General features: G+C 31.8%; 1 protein-coding gene across 3 annotated transcripts in view; it reads left to right on the top strand.

Annotated features, from left to right (window-relative positions):
* The window catches only part of LOC100252876 (polycomb group protein EMBRYONIC FLOWER 2), a 67770-nt gene extending 57125 nt beyond the window's left edge, over positions 1-10645 (top strand). For all 3 annotated transcript variants that reach the window (XM_010663942.3, XM_010663945.3, XM_010663944.3), the window contains 5 exons: positions 6576-6624; positions 7602-7685; positions 8101-8180; positions 8907-8996; positions 10299-10645. In XM_010663942.3, coding sequence (XP_010662244.1) covers positions 6576-6624; positions 7602-7685; positions 8101-8180; positions 8907-8996; positions 10299-10425 — 430 coding nt within the window. In that variant the 3' untranslated portion in view covers positions 10426-10645. The remainder of the gene's footprint in view (positions 1-6575; positions 6625-7601; positions 7686-8100; positions 8181-8906; positions 8997-10298) is intronic.
* Positions 10646-21071: the final 10426 nt, after the last annotated feature.

Genomic DNA, 21071 nt, shown 5'->3' with positions numbered 1-21071 from the left:
TTCAAGGGTTGATCAACGTCAGTAGCCAAGGATAACAAGAGAGAAATGTTATTCATTTTTGCCACTGAAGGAAAAGTTCCCTGATGGTTTGTCCTTTAAGTTTGTGTAGCCTAACCTTGTACTGCTCAAGTGTCACATGTACTCTATGCTTCACCATAATACCCACTTACATCCACCAAGTTTCTTTCCAATAGGAAAATTAACTACCTTTCATGCCTTTTTTTTTCCTAGTGCACTCATTTTGTCCATCATTGCCTTCCTCCAAATCTCATCCCTAAGTGCCTTCTAAACCTTTTTAGATATCTCAATGTAGTTTAATTTAGTAACAAAGGCTCAGAATAACAATCTATCTAGAGAAACAAAATTGGACACAAGGTGTTTGGTGCTGTCTTTCCATTTCTAATTCCATTAAGTAAATCTAGATCATCAAGATAATTAAAGCTTGAATTAGTTTAGATTTGAGTACTTGTCATGGAGTTAATGGCAGTTTCTTAGGCTGGATGCTTCCTCCTTGAATAGACTCTGAGTGGTAGCATATGATCTGACCCTTTTCTTCCTTGCAGGGTATTTGGTAAGGTTCCATAACTCTGGACTTAGATTCATTTTAGTTGGGGATTTGGGTGTGGCCTCGGGCATGAACTGTATGATTGTTTAAGATGTTGTAAGGATTTTAATCGGGGTTACAAGTTCTTATGCTCAAGATAAATTTCTTGTGATGTTGAAAGATTAAGGAAAAACTCCTTATCTTTGCAACAGGCTCTTTTTGAAGATAAAGTTGAGAGAAATAATGTTGATTTTCAAGTAGAATCAAGTCTATGGATGCAAAGAATTTCCTAGGAGGTGGGTGATAGCACCTGTACCCCTTTTTGTTAGGATAATCACTAATTAACATCCCTTTTAAGAGCCTGAAGATCAAATTTAGTTATTTGATTGGCAGGAATATGAATGCAAACAACACATCCAAAACTTAAGGAGGAATACGACTAAACCCATCAACATGGAGATAAAGTTGGGTGAGGAAACTCGTTTGAGTTTTTTAGTTAAAAAACTTAGATTTTAATCTGTTGATGAGATAAATAGCAAAAAAAAAACTTTTCCCCATTATGATTTTATCATATTCATCTGAAATGTGGGGCTCTAGCAATCTCCGATAAGTATCTAATTTTTTGTTCAACACCCTTATTTTGTTGTGATATATTTGTATAAGATTGGTGACCTCCTTTTGGAAATAAGGTGAAAGATGTTGGTTGAAATATTCTCTTATTATTAAGTCTCACCATTTGAATCTTAGAATCAAATTAAGTACACACAACATCTTATGAAATATGATAAAATAGTGTTAACATCTGATCTTATCTTCATAAGATACACCCATGTGACAATCATCAATGAAAGAAACAAACCACTTTTCTCCTGAAATATTATGGACCCAAGAAGGCCTCCAAATATCTGTACAGATTAAACTGAACAGAGTTGAACCTTTTCTATTACCTGTAGGAAATGATACTAGATTGATGTTTGGAAAAATTCATAAACTTCACAAAAGAAAAACTTTGAACATCAAGGTTTTCAAACAACAAAAACACTCTTTTAACAAAACAAAAGATGGATGTCAAGATGAAAATGAAACAACCTAACTTGGTGTTTATTGGATACAAATTTCTATTAAAGGTGGGAAAGAGGGAACACAATCATCATTGCCACTTTCAACTTTAAGAATCTTCCTTTTTGGCATGATTATCTTCTCTGTGCCTAGCTCCTGAAACACACAGTGAGATGGAGTGAATGTCATGGAACAATTTAGGTCCTTAGTAATATGGTGATTGGACAACAATTACCAGAAAGTTTAGGGACATGCAAAACTGATTTTAAAGACAAGGAAGTTGTCAAAGAGACAGTTTATTTACCTGAAAATATAACCAAGGATCCATCAGCAATCTTTATTTTTTTTTAATACCATGACAGGGACTATAGTGGTGAAAAGGTTGGAGTAATTTGTCATATGATCTATGGCTTCTGAATCTGTGAACTCGAAAAATAGCTTTTGTAGGGACTTAGAGCTAGGAAGTACTTACCTGCATGAGCCAACATATACAATCCTCTTGGTTTCTCAAGCTTTGCAAGGAGCTTTTTGAGTTTGTCTATTTCTCCTTGTTTACCTCTGTCCCCATTTATGATAGCAACTACTTGAAACTTTTCCTCCATATTAGCATTGCGTTTTTGTACCCTAGATCTACTCCTTTTCCTCCATCTCCCTTTCCCAAGAATGAAGGTTTTCTATGAAGCTTTCAATAATTCTCTCAAGTTTCTTGGCCCGTTGCAATAGTTACACCATGACCATCTTTCTCTCTTGATTTTTGCCCTCAAATTTCTTTGTGTTGCAGCAGTCCCTTCATTATTATGATTTTGAAGCAACCAGTGCCGATCCATCATGCATGTTGATTTCCAGCATCATCATCACTCTATGAGTCTCCTCTCCTGTTATAATTGTGAATGCCTCTCTCAGTGGAGGGTAACAACTCCTTCCTAGGACTTGGACTCATGTATGATCCAACTACCAGCAAGAAACTCAAATGATATCTCCCTTTCCACTAACTTTGGAAAGTTTTTTGCATCCTTATTACATTCTATCTTGATATTTTGATAATGGTAAAATTCCATCCGTTGTCCCCTCATAGTTGGTATAATATTTAGTCCCAAACAAATCTCCTTGTTTAATAGCATGCATTTTGCAATTGATTTCATAAATTTGTGCTATTATGTTTATCTTTGAGTAAGTTTGTGATGGGGCTTCCCAAATGTCTGAGTAATGGTGAGAAATATCTACGTCTTACTAATCCTTAGTTGCATAGCATTTGACAACCAAGACATGACCACGGAATCTTCTTCAGCCCAAGAGTTAAACATAGGGTCCTCCTTGCTTAGTTCAGGCTCAAGAAGGTGATTCAACTTTCCTCTTCCTTAAATAAAAGCTTTGACTTGTTGGGACCACCCAAGATAATTACTACCGTTCAGTCTGAAAAGAACTTGGAGGCTCTTATGATTTCTGAAGGGATTTCCAACAATAGTTGTTGATCTTGTGTAAACTATGGGAGAGGAGGTAGCACCCAATTCTTTGGATATGGTGAATTGAGAATAAGCAATGGAGGTTGAATTTTTGGTGACAAAAAATCAGATGGGCCTGATGTTGAGACCTGATTATGTTTCCATGGATAATATGACGATGAAGGCTAGGAGGAAAAAAAAGGAGAGAAAAAATTGTCGATGAAAACTAGTGAAGAACATGGAGCCATATGAAAGCCAAAAAATGTTAATTAATGAAATGTATGTCTCTAATATCATGAAGAGCAATTTGAAGGACTATTGACTAATATACACTAATATATAATGGTTGTGGGCAAACGAAGAAAAAGATACTTTATACACCAGCCTAAGAATCAACTATAGAAGAATGGAAACTCCCAAATTTATGGTCGATACATCTAAATATGCAGTATGCTTTCCTCTTTAAAACATAAGTTCTCTCCATTTTTATTTTTCTGCTTAATATTTTGTCAAAGATAGCTAAATGCTTTTGGATGTTTTTGGATTCATACAGATTTCAGGGTTTAAATAATCTTTTTATATTTCATAGAGTTTTCCCAAATTTACAATCTTCAAAAATATTTTGATGGAGTATGAAATTTGGGAATCCATTTTCATCTCATGTCATGTTTGATAAGTTCAATTTTTTTTGGGTCTTTATTATTTACTTTAATCTATTTGTTGAAATATGGAATTTGGGAATTCATTATTATGTATGATAACATTAAGTTTCAAAGAGAGAGAGAGAGAGAGAGTATCAATTATTGTCCTTTATTTGTAGAAATAAATTTTCTTGATCTTAAATACATGTTTAGAGAGAGAGAGAGAAAGAGGGTTTCTATTTATGGTATTAAATATATGTTAAGAGAGGAGAGGGGAGTTATTATCCATGGTCTTAAATATTTGTAGAGAGAAAGGAGGAGTGGGGGTCGGGGTTGGGGAGGGAGGGAGCAAGATGTGAATTATTCTACTTCTTTTGTCAATATATGGAAGTTGAGAATTCATTTTCATCCCAAGTTATCTTTAATAAGTCTAAGTTTTTGGTTTCAAACATACGATGAAAGAGGGAGGCAATCTCTATTGGGGTGTTAGATATATGTTTTGAGAGAGAGAGAGATTGGGCTTAAACATACAATGAAAGGAGACGAAATCTCTATTGTGGTATTAAATACATTTTTTAAGAGAGAGAAATAGAGGAGAGAGAGATGTGAATTATTTTATTTATTTGTTGATATCTGGAATTTGGAAATTAATTTTCATCCCAAATTATGGTTGATAAGTCCAAGAAAGAGAGAGAGAGGGAGAGATTTAAATTATTTTACTTTATTTGCAAATATATGGAATTTGGGAATTCATTTCCATTGTATTAACCTGTCCAAGATTTTTTGGTTTTAAACAGAAGATGAAAAGGAGAGGAAATCCCGTGTTGTAGTATTAGATATATGTTTTGAGAGAGGGAGAGGATTAATAGAGAGTTTCCACTTTGTTTGTTGAATATGGAACTTGTGAATTTATTTCCTTCTCAGGTTTGGTTTGATAATTTCAGTTTGTGTGTATTAAGTATATGTTGCAAGAATGAGAGAGTTTCTATCCATGGTATTAAATGTCTGTTGAGAGAGATCCCTAGTTAAATTTGATAAGTTTAAGCTTTTGGCTCTTTTTTTATAGGTAAATTTTGTCCCTGTTGGACTAAATCTGGAACCTCTTACAAAAGTTCCTCAGCCCTTTACCACTTGAATTGGCCTCAAGGGCAAGTTTAAGCTTTTGGGTCCTAAGTATATGTTGAAAGGAAAAGAGAGATTTCATCTACCGTATTAGGTGAATTTTGAGTGTGAGAGAGATATGTAGTGTTACATGTGTTGGGCAAATATATATTGAAAGCGAGAGATTTTCTATCCTTAAATATAGATTGAGAGAGAAAGGGAGAGAGAGAAAGTGAGAGAGAGGATATCCAATATTAAACATATGTTGAGAGAATAGTTTTATCAAGAGTTAGAGTTTCTATTTGTGGTATTAAATATGTGGAGAGAGAGAGAAAGGTGTCAATTATTCTACATTATTTGTTGATATATGGAATTTGAGACTTCATCTCTATCCCTAATGATCTTTGATAAGTCTTAGTCTTTTTTGTCTTGAACATATGATGAAGGGAGAGGAAATCTTTAATGCGGGTACTAAACATATGTTTTGAGAGAGTATGTGTGTTTTTGGTGTTAATCATACAATCCAAGGGAGAGGAAATCTCTGTCATGGTATTAGATATCTGTTTTGGGAGAGACAATGGGTGAGTGTTTTTGGTCTAAAGTATACAATGGAAGGAGTGGAACTCTCTTTGTGTATTAAATATATATTGAGAGAGAGAGAGAGAGAGAGAGAGAGAGAGAGAGAGATGTGAATTATTATACTTTTGTTTGTTGATTTATGGAATTTAGGATCCATTTCCATCCCAAGTTATCTTTGATAAGTCTAAGAAAGAGAAATGCAAATTATTTTACCTTATTTGTTGATATATGGAATTGGAAATTCATTTTGATCCCATTGATAAGTAAGTTTGTTGGTCTTAAACATATGATGAAAGGAAGAGTAAATCTCTATTATGGTATTGAATGTATGTTTTGAGAGAGGGAGAGGGAAACAGAGATAGAGAGTTTCTACTTTATTTGTTGACTATGGAAGTTGTGAATATTTACTTCCATCTCAAGTACCTGTTAGTTGCGGAATATTGTTGAGATTTCTAATTTTTTATATCATTTCCTTTCAACCAGGACTGACTTGTTGCCTAAAGTGGACTTGATTCATTGTAAAGGCAATTGTATCATTGAATTTGTCAATTTATACCTCAGTCACTGCTTACCCATGTAATGGCTCTCTGAAGATCTGGGTTGATGCAAGAGCCATTTTGAGGTGATATTGGGAGGGTCTAAACACTCTGTTGTCCTGTGGATGGATTGAGGCTCTTGACCCATATTGTCAACTTATTAAAACATCCTGCCTCTGGAAGGAGCTAGATTTAGATTCCCCACCCTCTTGTATATGGATGTGTTGAATTGGGATTTAGGTTCCTGAGCCAAACAGAGTGTTACAGCCTATTATGGAGTACCTCTTCTGCATTGTTAAAGCAATGTGATGCTGTTGTGAGCCACTACAGACCAATCAATGCCCATCTAAGGAATAAACCCTTATGTTTGCATCAGGATGGCTGTTCCTACTTAATAAAATTTGATGGTTGATTTAGATTTTTATATGAAACTAGTGTCAATGGTTGATATGTTGATACAAGTGCTGAGTTAGTTGGTTGTCAGGCAATAATAAGGGCATATATTGTCAGTCAGTTTAGCTATTCTGGTTTGCTTGTTTATCAGAGGGCAGATTGCAGTATTCATATTTGCTAGATTTTTCTTGTATATCTTTTGATTTCTTTTAAATAAAAAATTATGATTCTGTTTCTTAGAGAAATAAATTGGATTTTATCTATTTATTCTCTCTTTCAGCCGTGCACTCCTGCAGAAACGACAGTTCTTTCACTCGCATAGAGCTCAGGTAACAATGGATTCTTTTCTTATTAATTATTTTATTTCCTCATCTGTTTGTTTTTAGTTTAAGTATGTATCATTGTATTCATCAATTCTATCTGTGCTCATTTGCCCTATCTTCTTTTCTCTAAATTTTTCCACAATTTGTAAATTAATTTTCTGTCATCGAAGTATGAAAATAGACAAATTTACTCATCAGGCATTCTGATGTCTCACAGAAATTGATGGCCTTGCATGTTTCTGTGTGTTAAGCATTATAGGTTTGTAATATTATTAAAAACATTTGCAGGATTTCACTAAATGATTCTCAATGTTTTAATATTGTACTTGTTTGTCTGTCACTTGAGCATTATAGTTTTTGTAACATTTTGTATAACATCAGCAGAGGATTTTGTTAAATGGCTTGTCTGAAACTTTTAAATATTGTTTGTGGTGAAGTCTGCTGCCTGGAAATGCTATGGGCTTTAAATGCTCTGGAAAATGGAAGATATTGATTTATTTTTCTTTGGACTTCTGATTGTACACATAATCTATCAGAATAGAGGTCTATTGAGAGGAAACTTTTGATAATTTCATTAAATTTGGTGTTACTAAGAGCTTGAAGGAAATTTTGTTTATGTGAAGGTTTCCCAGATTAAAGATGAAGATGACCACCTATGCTTATGGTTTTCTGGAACATGTGTGAAATATAATTTCTGATGGGAAATCTACAAGAAAATTTCAAGTGTCATTAACTTTAAAACCATGAGACCCATGTTCTGCAAACTGATTGAGATAACCAAGAAAAAGAGAAATCTCTTGTGGCAAAAATTTCAAATGACAGGTTTGAAAGTGGTTTGGTTTGACTAAGTGCTTAAACTTAGCATCTTGTCTTGGATGAGGCAGATTGTGTTCTCTTTTTCCTTTATTGATTAATCTGCAATGATTTTCAGAGACTCCCGTGCATGAAAAATTAATGTGCTTGTATTTTTCTTGTGCTTGAAGCCGATGGGCATGGAACAAGTATTATCTGATCGGGATAGTGAAGATGAAGTTGATGATGATGTTGCAGATTTTGAAGACCGAAGGGTATATATGATGAATACAGATCTTTATGTTGTTTTTCTTTTTCATATGGGACTTATGTTAGGAGAAGGAAAGAAACCTTCTTGTATCCATTCATGCTACCGATTCTGTAAATTTTTTTTCAGTGGAATGAATATGGATGGTTCAAAAATGAGTGAACTTTCTTGGGTCAATACATTATGTAACTAAACTTGCTTCTCATCATTTTCTATAGATGCAACCCAAGCCCAATCCAAACTTTTCATGCGTATTGGTTTATTTATTTATTTTGAATGTGAAAATTATTGGTCAAGTGCCTTTAATTGAATTAACAAATTGGCACAGCAGGGCCTTTTTGGGCCCCTGTTGGATGTTCTGTTTTTGTTCCTAGTCAACAAATTATTATGATTATGAAAATTAACACTCTCCTATGTTACAGATGCTTGATGATTTTGTGGATGTGACTAAAGATGAGAAGCAACTAATGCATCTATGGAACTCTTTTGTAAGGAAGCAACGGTAATGTGCAAACTCCTCCTTTAATTGTGTTTTTTTTTTTTTTTGGGGGGGAGTCTATCATACAATTGTTTTGAGCACTGTAATTGTGTGCCTTGTGGGGTTGATTTCATCTTCATGTGAGCCTATATACGTTGGAAAGTTGCTAGCTTGACATGGTATTAGAGCTATAATTAACTATAGGTGTTGAGTTTAAGTCTCTTATTCTTTATTGCGTTGTGTGATTGCTTCTGATTTGTCTCCCCATGTGTGGATAAGAGCCACATAAGACAGAGGGTGTTAGTCTAGTATACATTGTGGGTCCATATCCTAATAATTTAAGCTTTTAAGAAAACTGGTGGCTTAATACTGTAAAAATCGCCATGTTCGTGCCTTTTTGGACTCATTAAGAGGGGAAAAGCTCTACGATGGTATCATAATTGTTGGAATTGAACAGATGCACACACATTATTTGTGGCTACAAGTTCAGATTTGATGGGTTAATATCTCTCTAGTTCACTTGTTTATCCAATAAATGAGGTGTGAGTATGCACATGCACACATTGTATGAGACTTCAACAAGTTCGGATTTGATCGGTCTTTTTCTGCTGGTTTCTTCATTTCACTTACATAAGGCATGATTTGGATGATGCCTATATGTGACATTGAGCAAATTATTATTATGTATTTTTTTGAACAATTTTCCCTTGAAAGTTTTTCTCCAATATATTTTACTTCTTGTGATGGCAGGGTGTTAGCAGATGGGCACATTCCTTGGGCATGTGAGGCATTTTCAAGATTGCATGGACATGATCTTGCCCAGGCCCCAGCGCTGAGTTGGTAATTCTTTTCATTCTTATTTGTTTTGACTTGTGATGTGGGTTCTATCCTTTATATGTGACTTCTGCACCTTACCTTTCCCTGCTTCTCCTAAACACTGTCCTTCTTCACAAGTATAAACGCATTAATTCACACACAAACACCCTACAGCCAACAACTTCTTTATATAGAAACAGTCCATATATACGTTCTCTTTAATGCCTTATGTCTACAATGTTGAGCTAAAAAATGCTTCCTAGCAAATGATGCCTTTGTAATCATGTGTAAGTGTTGTTTGATGTTTCTTTTCAACATTGTTATCCTTCATACCTGCAACTACAGATATTTAGGACTTTCCCATAAATTTTACTGTTGGATGTATTTACTGGGACGTACTCCCTTGGATGCATCCCATCCATAGGCCTAGATAAAGGCAATGATAAAGATGGTGGTATGCAGCCCTAGTCTAATTCTTATGAAGTTTCTCAAAAATCTTAAATCAGTTGTTCCATCAAGCTAATTCATGTTAAAATTGCCCCAGTTATTTTGGGGGACAAAAAAATAATGTTGTACTATTTCATCAACCATAACACATACTTTTCATGGGAGTTGGTCAAACTCAGAACTTTAGTCTATTTGTGATAGCTGCTTTCAGCCTTGCAGCATTTTTTTTTTCCTTTCATTTTATTTGAGATGTTCAGATGTTCCCATGATTCACACTGGAAGTAGAATGCAACTCATCAATTCAGCTCTTAATTCTAAGGGCAAACTCCTCTATAATCTCTAGGATCATCAAGCCAAGCTCCTAAGTTTTTGTCAGTCTTTGGGCTGTCAACAATCTATGTCATTTGGACACGTCTAAGCGTGGTCAGAAAAAACCATGAGCTGTTGGCTATGGGATGTGTTCAATATGCCTGTTGGTAAGATACATAGGTGTACCAGTGGAAAATAAGAACAAGTCTCCCATTTCAATCTAAGCAACCTTGGATTCATATTGGACAATTAGCTAAACTAGCTTCAGTTTTCCCCAACAGATAGAATGAGAGAAGAGAAATTTAATTATTTAGCCATGCCCTCATGCCCTAAGAACACACCAGCACTGATACTTGAACCCAAATAGAAGTAACACAGCTCAACCATGATTGTACATATAGTTTGATGATCTATTTTGGGTACATGCATATATAATGCTGCAAGGCTGCTAGGTTTGCGTTGCTTTCTGGTGAAAATTGATTGTCTGCTAGGTTAGTTTGTAGAAGAGACTGCTGTACTTTTCATGGTCATATATATAAATCTGACATGCTTATGGTTATGGGTTGGCAGGTGTTGGAGATTATTCATGATCAAACTGTGGAATCACGGTCTCCTCGATGCACGCGCCATGAACAATTGTAATAAAATTATCGAACAGTGCAACAAAAACCAGGATTCGGATCCTAAAACAAGCTAAACAGAAGATCTTATTTGGGGAATCAAAAACTGGGATGGAGAAAGGCGAAGATTGCCTGATTAGTCCACTGATCTGTATTGTATTCTCTTAAGCTCTACACACTCTGTTTATGGGGCCCTAATTTTCCCCATGGATATTAGTTCATTGTGATGTTTTTACTCTGTACCTTTTGGATTTGGGGATACTCCTAGATGGTTATAAAAGGAGATTTTCATCATAAGATTTTTCATCTTTTTATCCCTTTCCTGTATGTTGATTTAGCTTAGTTGGGTAGTGCCTTAAATATATTATTTTCCTGCTGTTTAAAAATTAATTTGAATTCTTGATTTTTATAATTAATAACAATTAGTATTATATTCTATATATTATATCATTTTATAATTAGTAATGACTTATATTATATTTTTTAAATTATATCATTTTTAATTACTTGAGAAATTAAGCAGTATGTCATATAGGTGGAGTGAGTTAGAATAAATAACACTTCAAAATATACTTAGTAATTAGTGATTACAAAGATTTTATTTTATTATTAAGAAAAGTAATTAGAGATAAGCCTTCAAACCATTTCTAAATACTTTAAACTAAAATAATATATAACCCTTTACACTTTGTATCATCATACGTGGGACTATTACTGTTCGGATATAATGTGTTGTACTTTTTAGTACTATCTTCCATTTATCTCAATTAATAAATATATAATAAATCTAAATAAATCTAAATTCATGAATGCAAGCATATAATAAATGCTCATTCATGATATTTTGGTGTTATTAGAAATAATATAAATGATAAATTTATTAAGATTATTAAGGAAGAGATGATAAATAATAATTTATTAATTATAGATAACTATTTTCATGTTATTTCATGATAATGTCAAAATACAATGACGTCCTTAAAGATATAAATTCATTAAGGGTATTATATAATATAATATAATGTAATATCTCATCATATAATTAATTATTAGTATGTTTAATATACCAACAATAAATTTTATTTGTCCTTTACATACACCTAAATGTTTTAGTAGAATGATTTTTAAAGATAGTTATGAAATTTATGAATTTCTAAATTTCTAAGATTTTATATTTCATACACAACTATTTTTTTAATATATAATATCTGGTTGATAATTCATAATTTATTTTTATTTTGTTTCGCAAAAATATGCCTGTAAACATATCCAGAAAATAGTTTTATTTTCCAAAAATTACAAATTGTGCTAATTACATGAATTACATGATTTTTTAATGGAATTCTAAGGAATTGGTGTCTTGAGCAATAAATTAAATTTGATTGGACCATTTGACAAATTATGATTATTACCATCAGTGATTACAAGTTTCAACGATCATTCCAAGCAAAAATTATATTTTTCAACATTGTTATTATCTTTAAGATAATTATATAGTAAAATTTAATATGATATAGAATGAAATAAAATTGAGTTTGATTCTCATTTTTGCTATAAAGTATTTAACACAAATAATGTATGTCACTTTCCTTCCCCATTACCTCAAAACCATTTGCAAATATTTTCCGTTTGTGTTCGGCAGGGGATATAGTTGAATACCAGCATCTGAGGAAGGACATTGGTGAAAAAGAAATATGATGTTTCTTGATCACTTTGGGTAGATGAGAGGGTGTCTGCACTTTCTGAATTTTCTTGGAAAAAATTTGTTCAAGAACTAATAGGTAGTTCTGATACCATGAAATATTCTCACAATTGTAGAAAGAAAGAAAAACTAACAGCTGTTAACCTAACAACCTGTTGAACTACTATTAACAGTTCGGGGTTGGCTGCTGAGGATCTTGATGGTTTTGATGTTATATGTTTATAATTTTCTTTCTAATATTTAAAATTCTATATATGTGATTACCCTTCCACTATTGAATTTGGTATATATTAACTCTTTTAACTTCCTCCAATATCTTAAACTATGCTATCATGAAAAATGAATACAAAATGATGTTGTAATCACCTAATTTAGAATAGTTGTAATTTATGTATATGTATTTTTGGGTCATATCATAAACATTGAAATTTTTTTCATGTAAAATATATTTAGAATACTTTGAAAATTTTCATATAAAATACATTTGGAATACATTTGAAAGTCGTGATAAACTAATGAACATGAAATTATTTCACAACATTAATATGATATAAAATTTCTATTATTTCATGGAAAATCACAAATAATCAATTAAAAAACATCTAAGAACAACAATTCAAATAAATGTCATAAATATCACGACTAAGTCATTTTTGAACAATGTAAAATTTATTTATATGTCGAAAATTGTTAGACTTCCTCAAACTTCAATTAAATATAAAATATTATATGATCATTATTTTAGAAAATAAGAAAATTTGGCCTCTTCCCTTTTTTTTTTAATGGAAATAGAAATAGTTTTTAAATTTCTTAAAAAGCATCATAGAAAATAAAAATGGGATAAAAATATACTTGATAAGACAATCTTGACAAATAAAAACCTCAACTAAATAGAGGGACTTATTTTTCTCCACTAAAGCTCATCTATAGACATAAAATGGGGAATCATTAAATAAATTGTTTTCCATAATTCATTTTTTTTTTCAATTAAAAAAGACCAAATCCTGCCCTAATTCTACGGTATACAAAAGGCTTTTTTTTCCCTTCTAATAAAGTTTTTATTTAAACTATTCCGCTAAAAAAAAAAAAAAAACCCTTGTTTAATATAATACTGCTAGCTAGGTAACAGACCAGGCCGGTCTTAGATCCTCTTGGTTGGAGTTCCGACTAAGCCTAGACCACCCTCTAACCTCAAGTAGGATGGTCCAGTTGTGAAATTCAACTCTAAACCCATACCCGACCCGAAGTCCTAGTTCTTTAATATATACAATAGCCATTGATTCTTAGGTATATTAATTTTTCACCTTTTATACGAGTTCAAATTTCATTCCATATAATATTTGTGCTTTTTTTTTTTGGACTTCAATGATTCAACTTGAATCATTCCAAGTACAATATTTATGTGTATTTTTGGGTTTTAATCCTTGGGTTGGGCTTGGGTTAGCCCACGGGTTGGCTCATAAATAAAAATATCAACCCAAGTAATTATATTTGCAGTACAAACAATGCTATTTTGTTCTTTCATCTTCGTTCAAGTAATTAATTTTGTGACTCTTATTGCCGAAGAATTGACATAGTTTAGTGTTACAACAATTTCATTAAGTGGTGTCAGATTTGCTCTTCAAGGAATTTTGTTCAACTGTTGTACTTAAAATCAGTGTTTCTTTGAGGATAAAATTAGTTCAACTCAAATTATATAATTTTCATGTATATGTATAATCAGGGTTAAGAGATGAGTATGAAAACCCAATTTTGAAAATTTAATCATTCATCATTGTTTGGCCATATTTTGATAAAAATGTCTTTATTCTTTTATTATAAAAATGACATTTTCTTTTAAAGCCTACATGTAAATACTTGAAAAGTTAAGGACATTTATATGAAAAATTGATTACTTTTTACACAAAAACATGAAAGATGTTAAATTCGTAAATATGAGGATTATTTAATCATTTTTAACCAATTAATTATAATAAAAAATAATAATAAAATTAGTATGCTATACCCATCTATAATTAGTAGTTTATTGGTAGTAGTAGTAGTCGATTAAAAAGGATTTGGAGATCGGAAAGGGGATGAATTCAAAAGAGACGAAGAGGGCATACCTTAAAAGTGCTCTTAGTCTATAACAATTTTTATTAGCAACTTTCATTATAAATATTTTTTGAGGATAATTACTTGGTATTTGACTATAAACAAAAATATATTTTAATTGCATTTTTTATTTATTTATAATAAGTTATATAAAAAATTGTTTACAAAATAATGATCTAGGTTATCTAAAAAAATTTAAAATTGATTATCAAATATTTGCCTTGTTTGGGAGTGATTTTGAGAGGGATTAAAAGTATAGAGAAATTCATGAATTTATCTGTTATGAATTATAATTTTGTTATGAATTTTTAGTAGAATTATTTTTGTTGAGAAATTCATAAATTTCTAAATTTCTAAATTTTGTATACCTAATTTGTTTCTATTATTTTTTTAATAAACAAATATGTCATTTGAAGTTATATATAAAAACTTATAATTGAAAATTTTATTAAATTTATATATTTTTAGTTGTAGAAAAATGAGAATAGACAACAAGAAAATAAAAACATTCTGCCATGGGCATATGAGAAAAAAAATCCATTATATAAAAAATTAGTACAAAAGAGGATAGAATCAAACAATTACTGCATAAACATAAACATCATAACTCTAAATCCTATACACAATATATATATATATATATATATATATATATATATATATATATATATATATATATATATATATATATATATATATATATATAAATCAATCTCAAATATTAATGTTGATAAAGACCAACTATCTGTCATATCAAAATGGTAGAAGTATCTTAACCACCTCTATCAAGATGTATGAGTTAATATTCTATATGCTTTGTCATTTGAACTAAAACAGGAGGTGAAAGTATATTATAACAAAACAATTATTTTTCTAGAGATGAGTAATCCCTTTTAACTTCGGTTCACATTTAAAGATATTTTGTATAACATATGCCTGTAACATGAATCAATCTCAAATATTAATGTTGATAAAGACCGAGTATCTATCATATCAACATGGTAGAAGAATTTAAGGCCCTATTACTTCTATCAAGATGTATGCGTTAATATCCTTTAAGCTTTGTCATTCAAATTAAAACAGGAGATGAAAGTATATCATAACAGAACAATTATTTTTCTAGAGATGAATAGTCTCTTTTAACTTAGGTAAACATAAATCAATCTCAAATATTAATGGTTGATAAATATTGGGTATCCACCATATCAAAATGGTAGAAGTATCTTCAGGCTATGCTGTCTTTATCAAGATGTATGTATTAATACCCTCCAGTCTTTTGAATTAAATCAAGAGGTGGAAGTATATCATATCAGAACAATTATTTTTCTAGAGATGAATAGTTCCTTTCAACTTAAGTTCACATTCAAATATATTTAGTATATATATATCTTTTGCGCAAACATTGGAAAAATCATCAAACCCAATAAAATATCATTAAAAAAAAATCTACTAGTTGCGATATAATTGCAAATTTCTTTTCCTATTTTAAAAGCAAAAGTGAAACAAGAATTACAAAAAATATTTAAAATTTTAAACCATAACTAAGACATTATTTATATTTTACTTTTAAAAATAATAATAAAAAATATATATATCTAAATACAACCTAAGGATATCACCATAGTAGAAAAAAATATTTCAGTAAAGAGCAGTAGTAGGAAGGAAATTTTGCACATGGTACCCCACAAAACACTCCAAGATGATGTTATTCCAAGATGATATTAATTATTATTAATGTATCTTGAAGTCATTACTGACTATTTGTGTTCGTGCATGTCGACATCTAACTTTAGATTTGTATTTATGAAAAGGTCTTAATTGCTTAGTTTGTTTTAATTTTTAGTTGATTAATAATTGAATGCACCGTAGTCATAAGCCACTTTGAGATGGTGTAAGTTCTAGTGTTATTGTAGAGGAGTGATAGGCAAACTACTCTGGGTCTTGCTCGACAGAAGACCTTACAACATCATGGTGATTTATTTTTTTTCTTTTTCATTTTTTCTCTCTCTCTATTTTTTAAACTCTACGTGACTATGTTTGGTTCCTAAAAAATTTGAGGGGAAATGTAAGATAAAGAAAATAGAGAAGAAAAGTAAAAAAGAAACAAAAATGAAAGAAAAATAAAAAATAAATTTGAAGTCAATAAATCATTTTTATACAATATTTTAAACTCATTTAACTTATTTTAATTTTTCTATGTAAAAATTAAATAATTTGAAAATACATGAGTTTTTAACTAATTTAAATTATATTTTATTTTCTTTGACATATTTCATACAAACAAAAATGAGAAAATAATTTTTTTAATATTTTTTTTCTTTTCTTAATATGATTTTAGAATCAAACATAACCTATGGTTTCCTTCAAATTTCTGACATCCAAGAGTAGCCTTTTGACTATGTTCATGAAATAAGAAAATATGTGAAACTAATCAATTGTATAATTGTTTAAAATAATTTTAGGCTTTTAGCTTGAATATACTACTAAATATGCATGCATCCCCTTTAACTAGACTTATGCCAACTTCCAATAATTACTCTCCATTTTGATATAGAGTACAATGAATTAAATAACATGTTATCACGTATGTGGGGTGTTAATCTATTAAGTGAAACTGAAATTAATATAGAAATCCTAATGATGATCAAGACGTGACCATTTATATGAAAGTGGTAGATGTATCTATGTTCAAACTCACCAACTTCATCGTAAGAGTTAAAAGGAGTAGATGGAGGTAGAAAAGAGCAACATAATTGTTTTGATAGAAGTGTGTGGCTCATTCAAAGCTAAATCCATATTTTCAATGTTGTTTGTCCAAATAGGATATTCTTTTTTCTTTTTGGCATGGATAAGAATAGCTTTTAAGAATAAGAGAAATAAAGCTTTTTTTTTTTTGGTTAATTCTTTTTTTTTGGAAAACTTTAATTTATATAAATTAAATTTAAAATAAAAAAGTTATAGTTACAAGTCGCCCATTATCTTATTCTTGTTGTCAAATTTGACAATATTGGTGCCTTAAATGTGAAAATTGAAAAATTAAAAAAAAAAAAAGTTTTTTTCTTTTTGTTATACTATCAAATATTTTTTTTTTCTTCCTATTTTTGTCAATAAAAAATTAACCTAGGATTAGAAAATATATTTCCTAATTGGGCAATTGCAGTAGTGATGAAGGAGAACGCAATTGAAGGATCCACTTGATGCAGTCCGCTTGACTGAATTGGGTTGCAACATGGAGGACTACGTTCTTTTTTGGGGTCAATTAGACATGAAGATCATATTTAAGGTGGTGTTTGTTTTTTGGCTGAATAGAAAAAACTAAAATATTTGGCTTTTTCTATTTAGCTAAAAATACCTTTTTGATATTAACTAACATAATTAAAGTGAACTTATTACCAATAAGTTTAGTTTGATTATATTGGTTGATGTCAATAAGTTACTTTTAACTGAATAGAAAAAATCAAATATTTTGATTTTCTTTATTCAGACAAAAAACAAACACCACCTAAGAGCATGTTCCTAAAGGACATGGGTGTCACCATCTGCTGCAGCCACGTATGTGCACGGTAGGATCCATGAATGTGATGTGGGTCAGGCTACCATCTTCAGCCGCAGCCTGGTTGATATAGATAAATGAAGATCTATATTTTGCTCTAAGGATGGGAAACAAGTTGAGCAATTGTTTAATGGAGTGGGTGGCTCTTAGCTCAACCTTGGGAGAAGTTCATACTTTTTATAGGCCGCAGGCCAAAACGTTAGGCTAATGCTAAAGCATGGATTACAATTTCCCATCTCATTGGATGGATCCATATGCATGGACAGTACAAAGGAATATTTGGTCACATATTCAATTTTTAACAATCCCTTGTATGATCAAAGTTCATTGAATTTTACCCAAAAAAATGTAAGCATTATTCCAATTATGTCTTTTGTTTTTATAAATATTAAATATATTTGGTTGCTTCGTTTCGTGTTAATTGTATTAAAAATAATAAATAAAATATTTATTTTTTATAATTATTATATGTTATATATATATTTATGATTTCCTCTGTGAATTTTAATAACTTTTAACATGGACAAGCAAGACATCCATGCTCTTGGTTTAATTGTAGAAGAAAAAGATGTGGTGAATTTTGAGGATTAATTTTGTATACCGAAGTGTGGAAACAGTTGGTTTTCTGTTCAGTCATGTTTTTTTCTTTTTTAAATTTTAATTTAAATATATAATTTAAGGGATGATTAAGAATAAGGGTGTGGAACTTAGGAAAGTGCTAGAATGTAGATAGTAATTGTTTTCGAATATAGTTTTGAAAAATAATTTTTTAGAATAGTTCTTGAAAATTGTTCTCCAATGCCTTATAGAACAAAGGTCTATTTGGAAACTTGAAATATTTTTAACCTATTTTTAATGTTTTTAAATATGTTTTAAAAATATTTTTTTATATCTAATGCTTTATTTTTTTACTTATTTATATATATATATTTAAAACATTGCTCAGAAAATAAGCGAAAAAACTGAAAACAATTAAAAAATGTTGTACGAAAACACCATATTTTTTTTTAAGAACATAAAACAAAAAACAAATTTCTAGTTGTCAAACATTTTTTTTTTTGTTTAGGATGATAAAAAACTATTCTCGAAAACAATTATAAAAAAGAACAATATATTTTTTAGGTTCATTATCTAATAACTTTGCAATTGTATTATAAATTATGTTGAAAACAATCTGACTGTAAGGCATTGTAAAATTTCTTTTCCGATCCATATATAAAATTATTTAATTAATGAAATTGTTATTAGCATATTCTAATCTAAATTCAACCATTATGTTGATAAACAATTACCTTGTTGCAATCGTATGATCCAAATACTTTTTTCTTACCAATTTTTACAGAGTGAGATTGTAGTTTTTCATTAGCTTGCTGGCTAGGAATCGACTAACATGAAGTTAGCAAAATTAGTATATATCCGGTACGAGAAAAGTGAGTTACACAAAGAACAAAGCTATTCAGAGCGCATTGTTGTGACAGAGCTACTTTTGCAGGGCAACAAGCTTACTGGTAGCGTTCATCATAAGATTGCAGGTCTAGCAAACTTAACCTTGCTTGATCAGTCTTTCAATGTTTGACAGGGCCAGCTGTACCGAAGTTCTTTGCTTTGAGAAACCTTCAGGGACTTGTCCTTTCACATAACCAGCTAGCTGGAACCATCCCTGTTGATCTGGGCTTGTTGATGCCAAACTTAGCTAAGCTTGATTTTCCAAACAAGTGGCTCATTGGATCACTTTGACTTCCCTCATTTATGTTCAGAATGAAGAGCCTGACCCATCTAGACATTAGCATGAATTCTTTCTTGGGTCTCATTTCTCTTGATTTTAAAACCTACAGCTCTCTGTTGGTTCTAAATGCCAATAATCTTCCCCTTCTATTTTATACCTCTAGAACAATAGTCACAAGCAGCTTCTTCACTCTCAAAACTTGTTGCCTTGGCATACCTCAATTTCTCTAATAACAATTTCCAAATATGCCATGATTTATTTGTGACATAGTAGGCCTTGCCTTTGTCAATTTCTCTGGCAACAGATTCACTGGCTATGCACCAGAAATTTGCATGGACCAACAGCGCTCAGCACTCCTACCTTTATCTCTTCTTGGCAGGGCTACCCAGCTGTGAGGGCTCTGACCCAAGCCTCTGTTTGGGCTATTGTACCACTTTCATCTTCCTAGTTCTGTTCATTTTCCTTCTCAGATGGAGGATGCTGAGGCAAAAAACTGTAGTTGTTGACAAGGGAAAGGCAAGCTAGTGGCATTAGTCAAGCGAGAATCCACTGATAAGCTGCTGGGCAAGCAGCTAAAGGGGACACCTAGCATTAACTTTGCAACATTTGGGCGCTCATTGCTGCGGATGAAACCTTTAGATATCTTATCAGTGACTGAAAACTTCAGCAAGACTTATATTAATGGTGATGGTGGGCTTGGTACAGTTTATAGAGCCTCACTACCAGAGGGATGCGCAGTAGCTGTCAGAAGGCTCAACAGAAGACGTTTGCATGGTGACTGGGAATTCTTGGCTGAAATGGGGACAGTTGGAAAGGTTAAGCATGAAAACCTGGCTCCACTCCTTGGTTGCTGCATCCTTGAGGATGAGAGGTTCATACGAGTGTATGGAGAATGGAAGTCTTGATGTGTGGTTGAGGAATAGAGCAGTTGCAGTTGAGGCCCTGGACAGGCCCACCAGGTTCAAATCTGTTTGGGATCTGCCAGAGGGCTCGCCTTTCTGCATCATGAGTTTTTTCTTCACATTATTCACAGAGACATCAACCCTAGAAATATCTTTTTGGACAGTAAATTTGAGCCATGGGTGGCAATCTGGTTGGCTGGGTGGGGTGGATGGTTGCAAGTGGGAGGGAAGATGATGTGTTGGATCCGTAGTTTTCAACTATTACAATGTGGAAGGATCAAATGTTACGTGTGCTTTCAATTGCATGATTGTGTACGTACATTTGATGACTCATGGAAGTGGTGTACCATACTTGAGGTGGTGAAGCTGTTAATGGAGATTAAGTTGGCAGCTTACTGAAACTGTAAGTGACTGCAAGTCCAAAAATTCTATAATAGCATATTTTTCGACTTATGATTGAGAAACACATGTAAATAAGTAACTAAATTTTTCACCAATAAAAGCGAGTTTCGTCGATCGAGTGGGGGCGCGCGTGAAAAATGCGGGTCCACACAAATATAAAAAGATAAGGTAAGAGAAATCAAACTCAAATTTTATAGTGGTTCAACACTTCATTGTTTACATCCGCTCTCCTCAAGCTCCTAATCGAGTGAGAGTTCCTCTAAATTGAAGCTTCAACCAAGCTTCTAATTACCTTTACACTTGGATTCTGACTCCAATGGGCTCTCACACAATCTCTTCAAGTC

This window comes from Vitis vinifera, chromosome 16, assembly GCF_030704535.1.
Source record: "Vitis vinifera cultivar Pinot Noir 40024 chromosome 16, ASM3070453v1".
Taxonomy (NCBI): domain Eukaryota; kingdom Viridiplantae; phylum Streptophyta; class Magnoliopsida; order Vitales; family Vitaceae; genus Vitis; species Vitis vinifera.
This window is presented reverse-complemented; position numbering and strand designations above follow the sequence as displayed.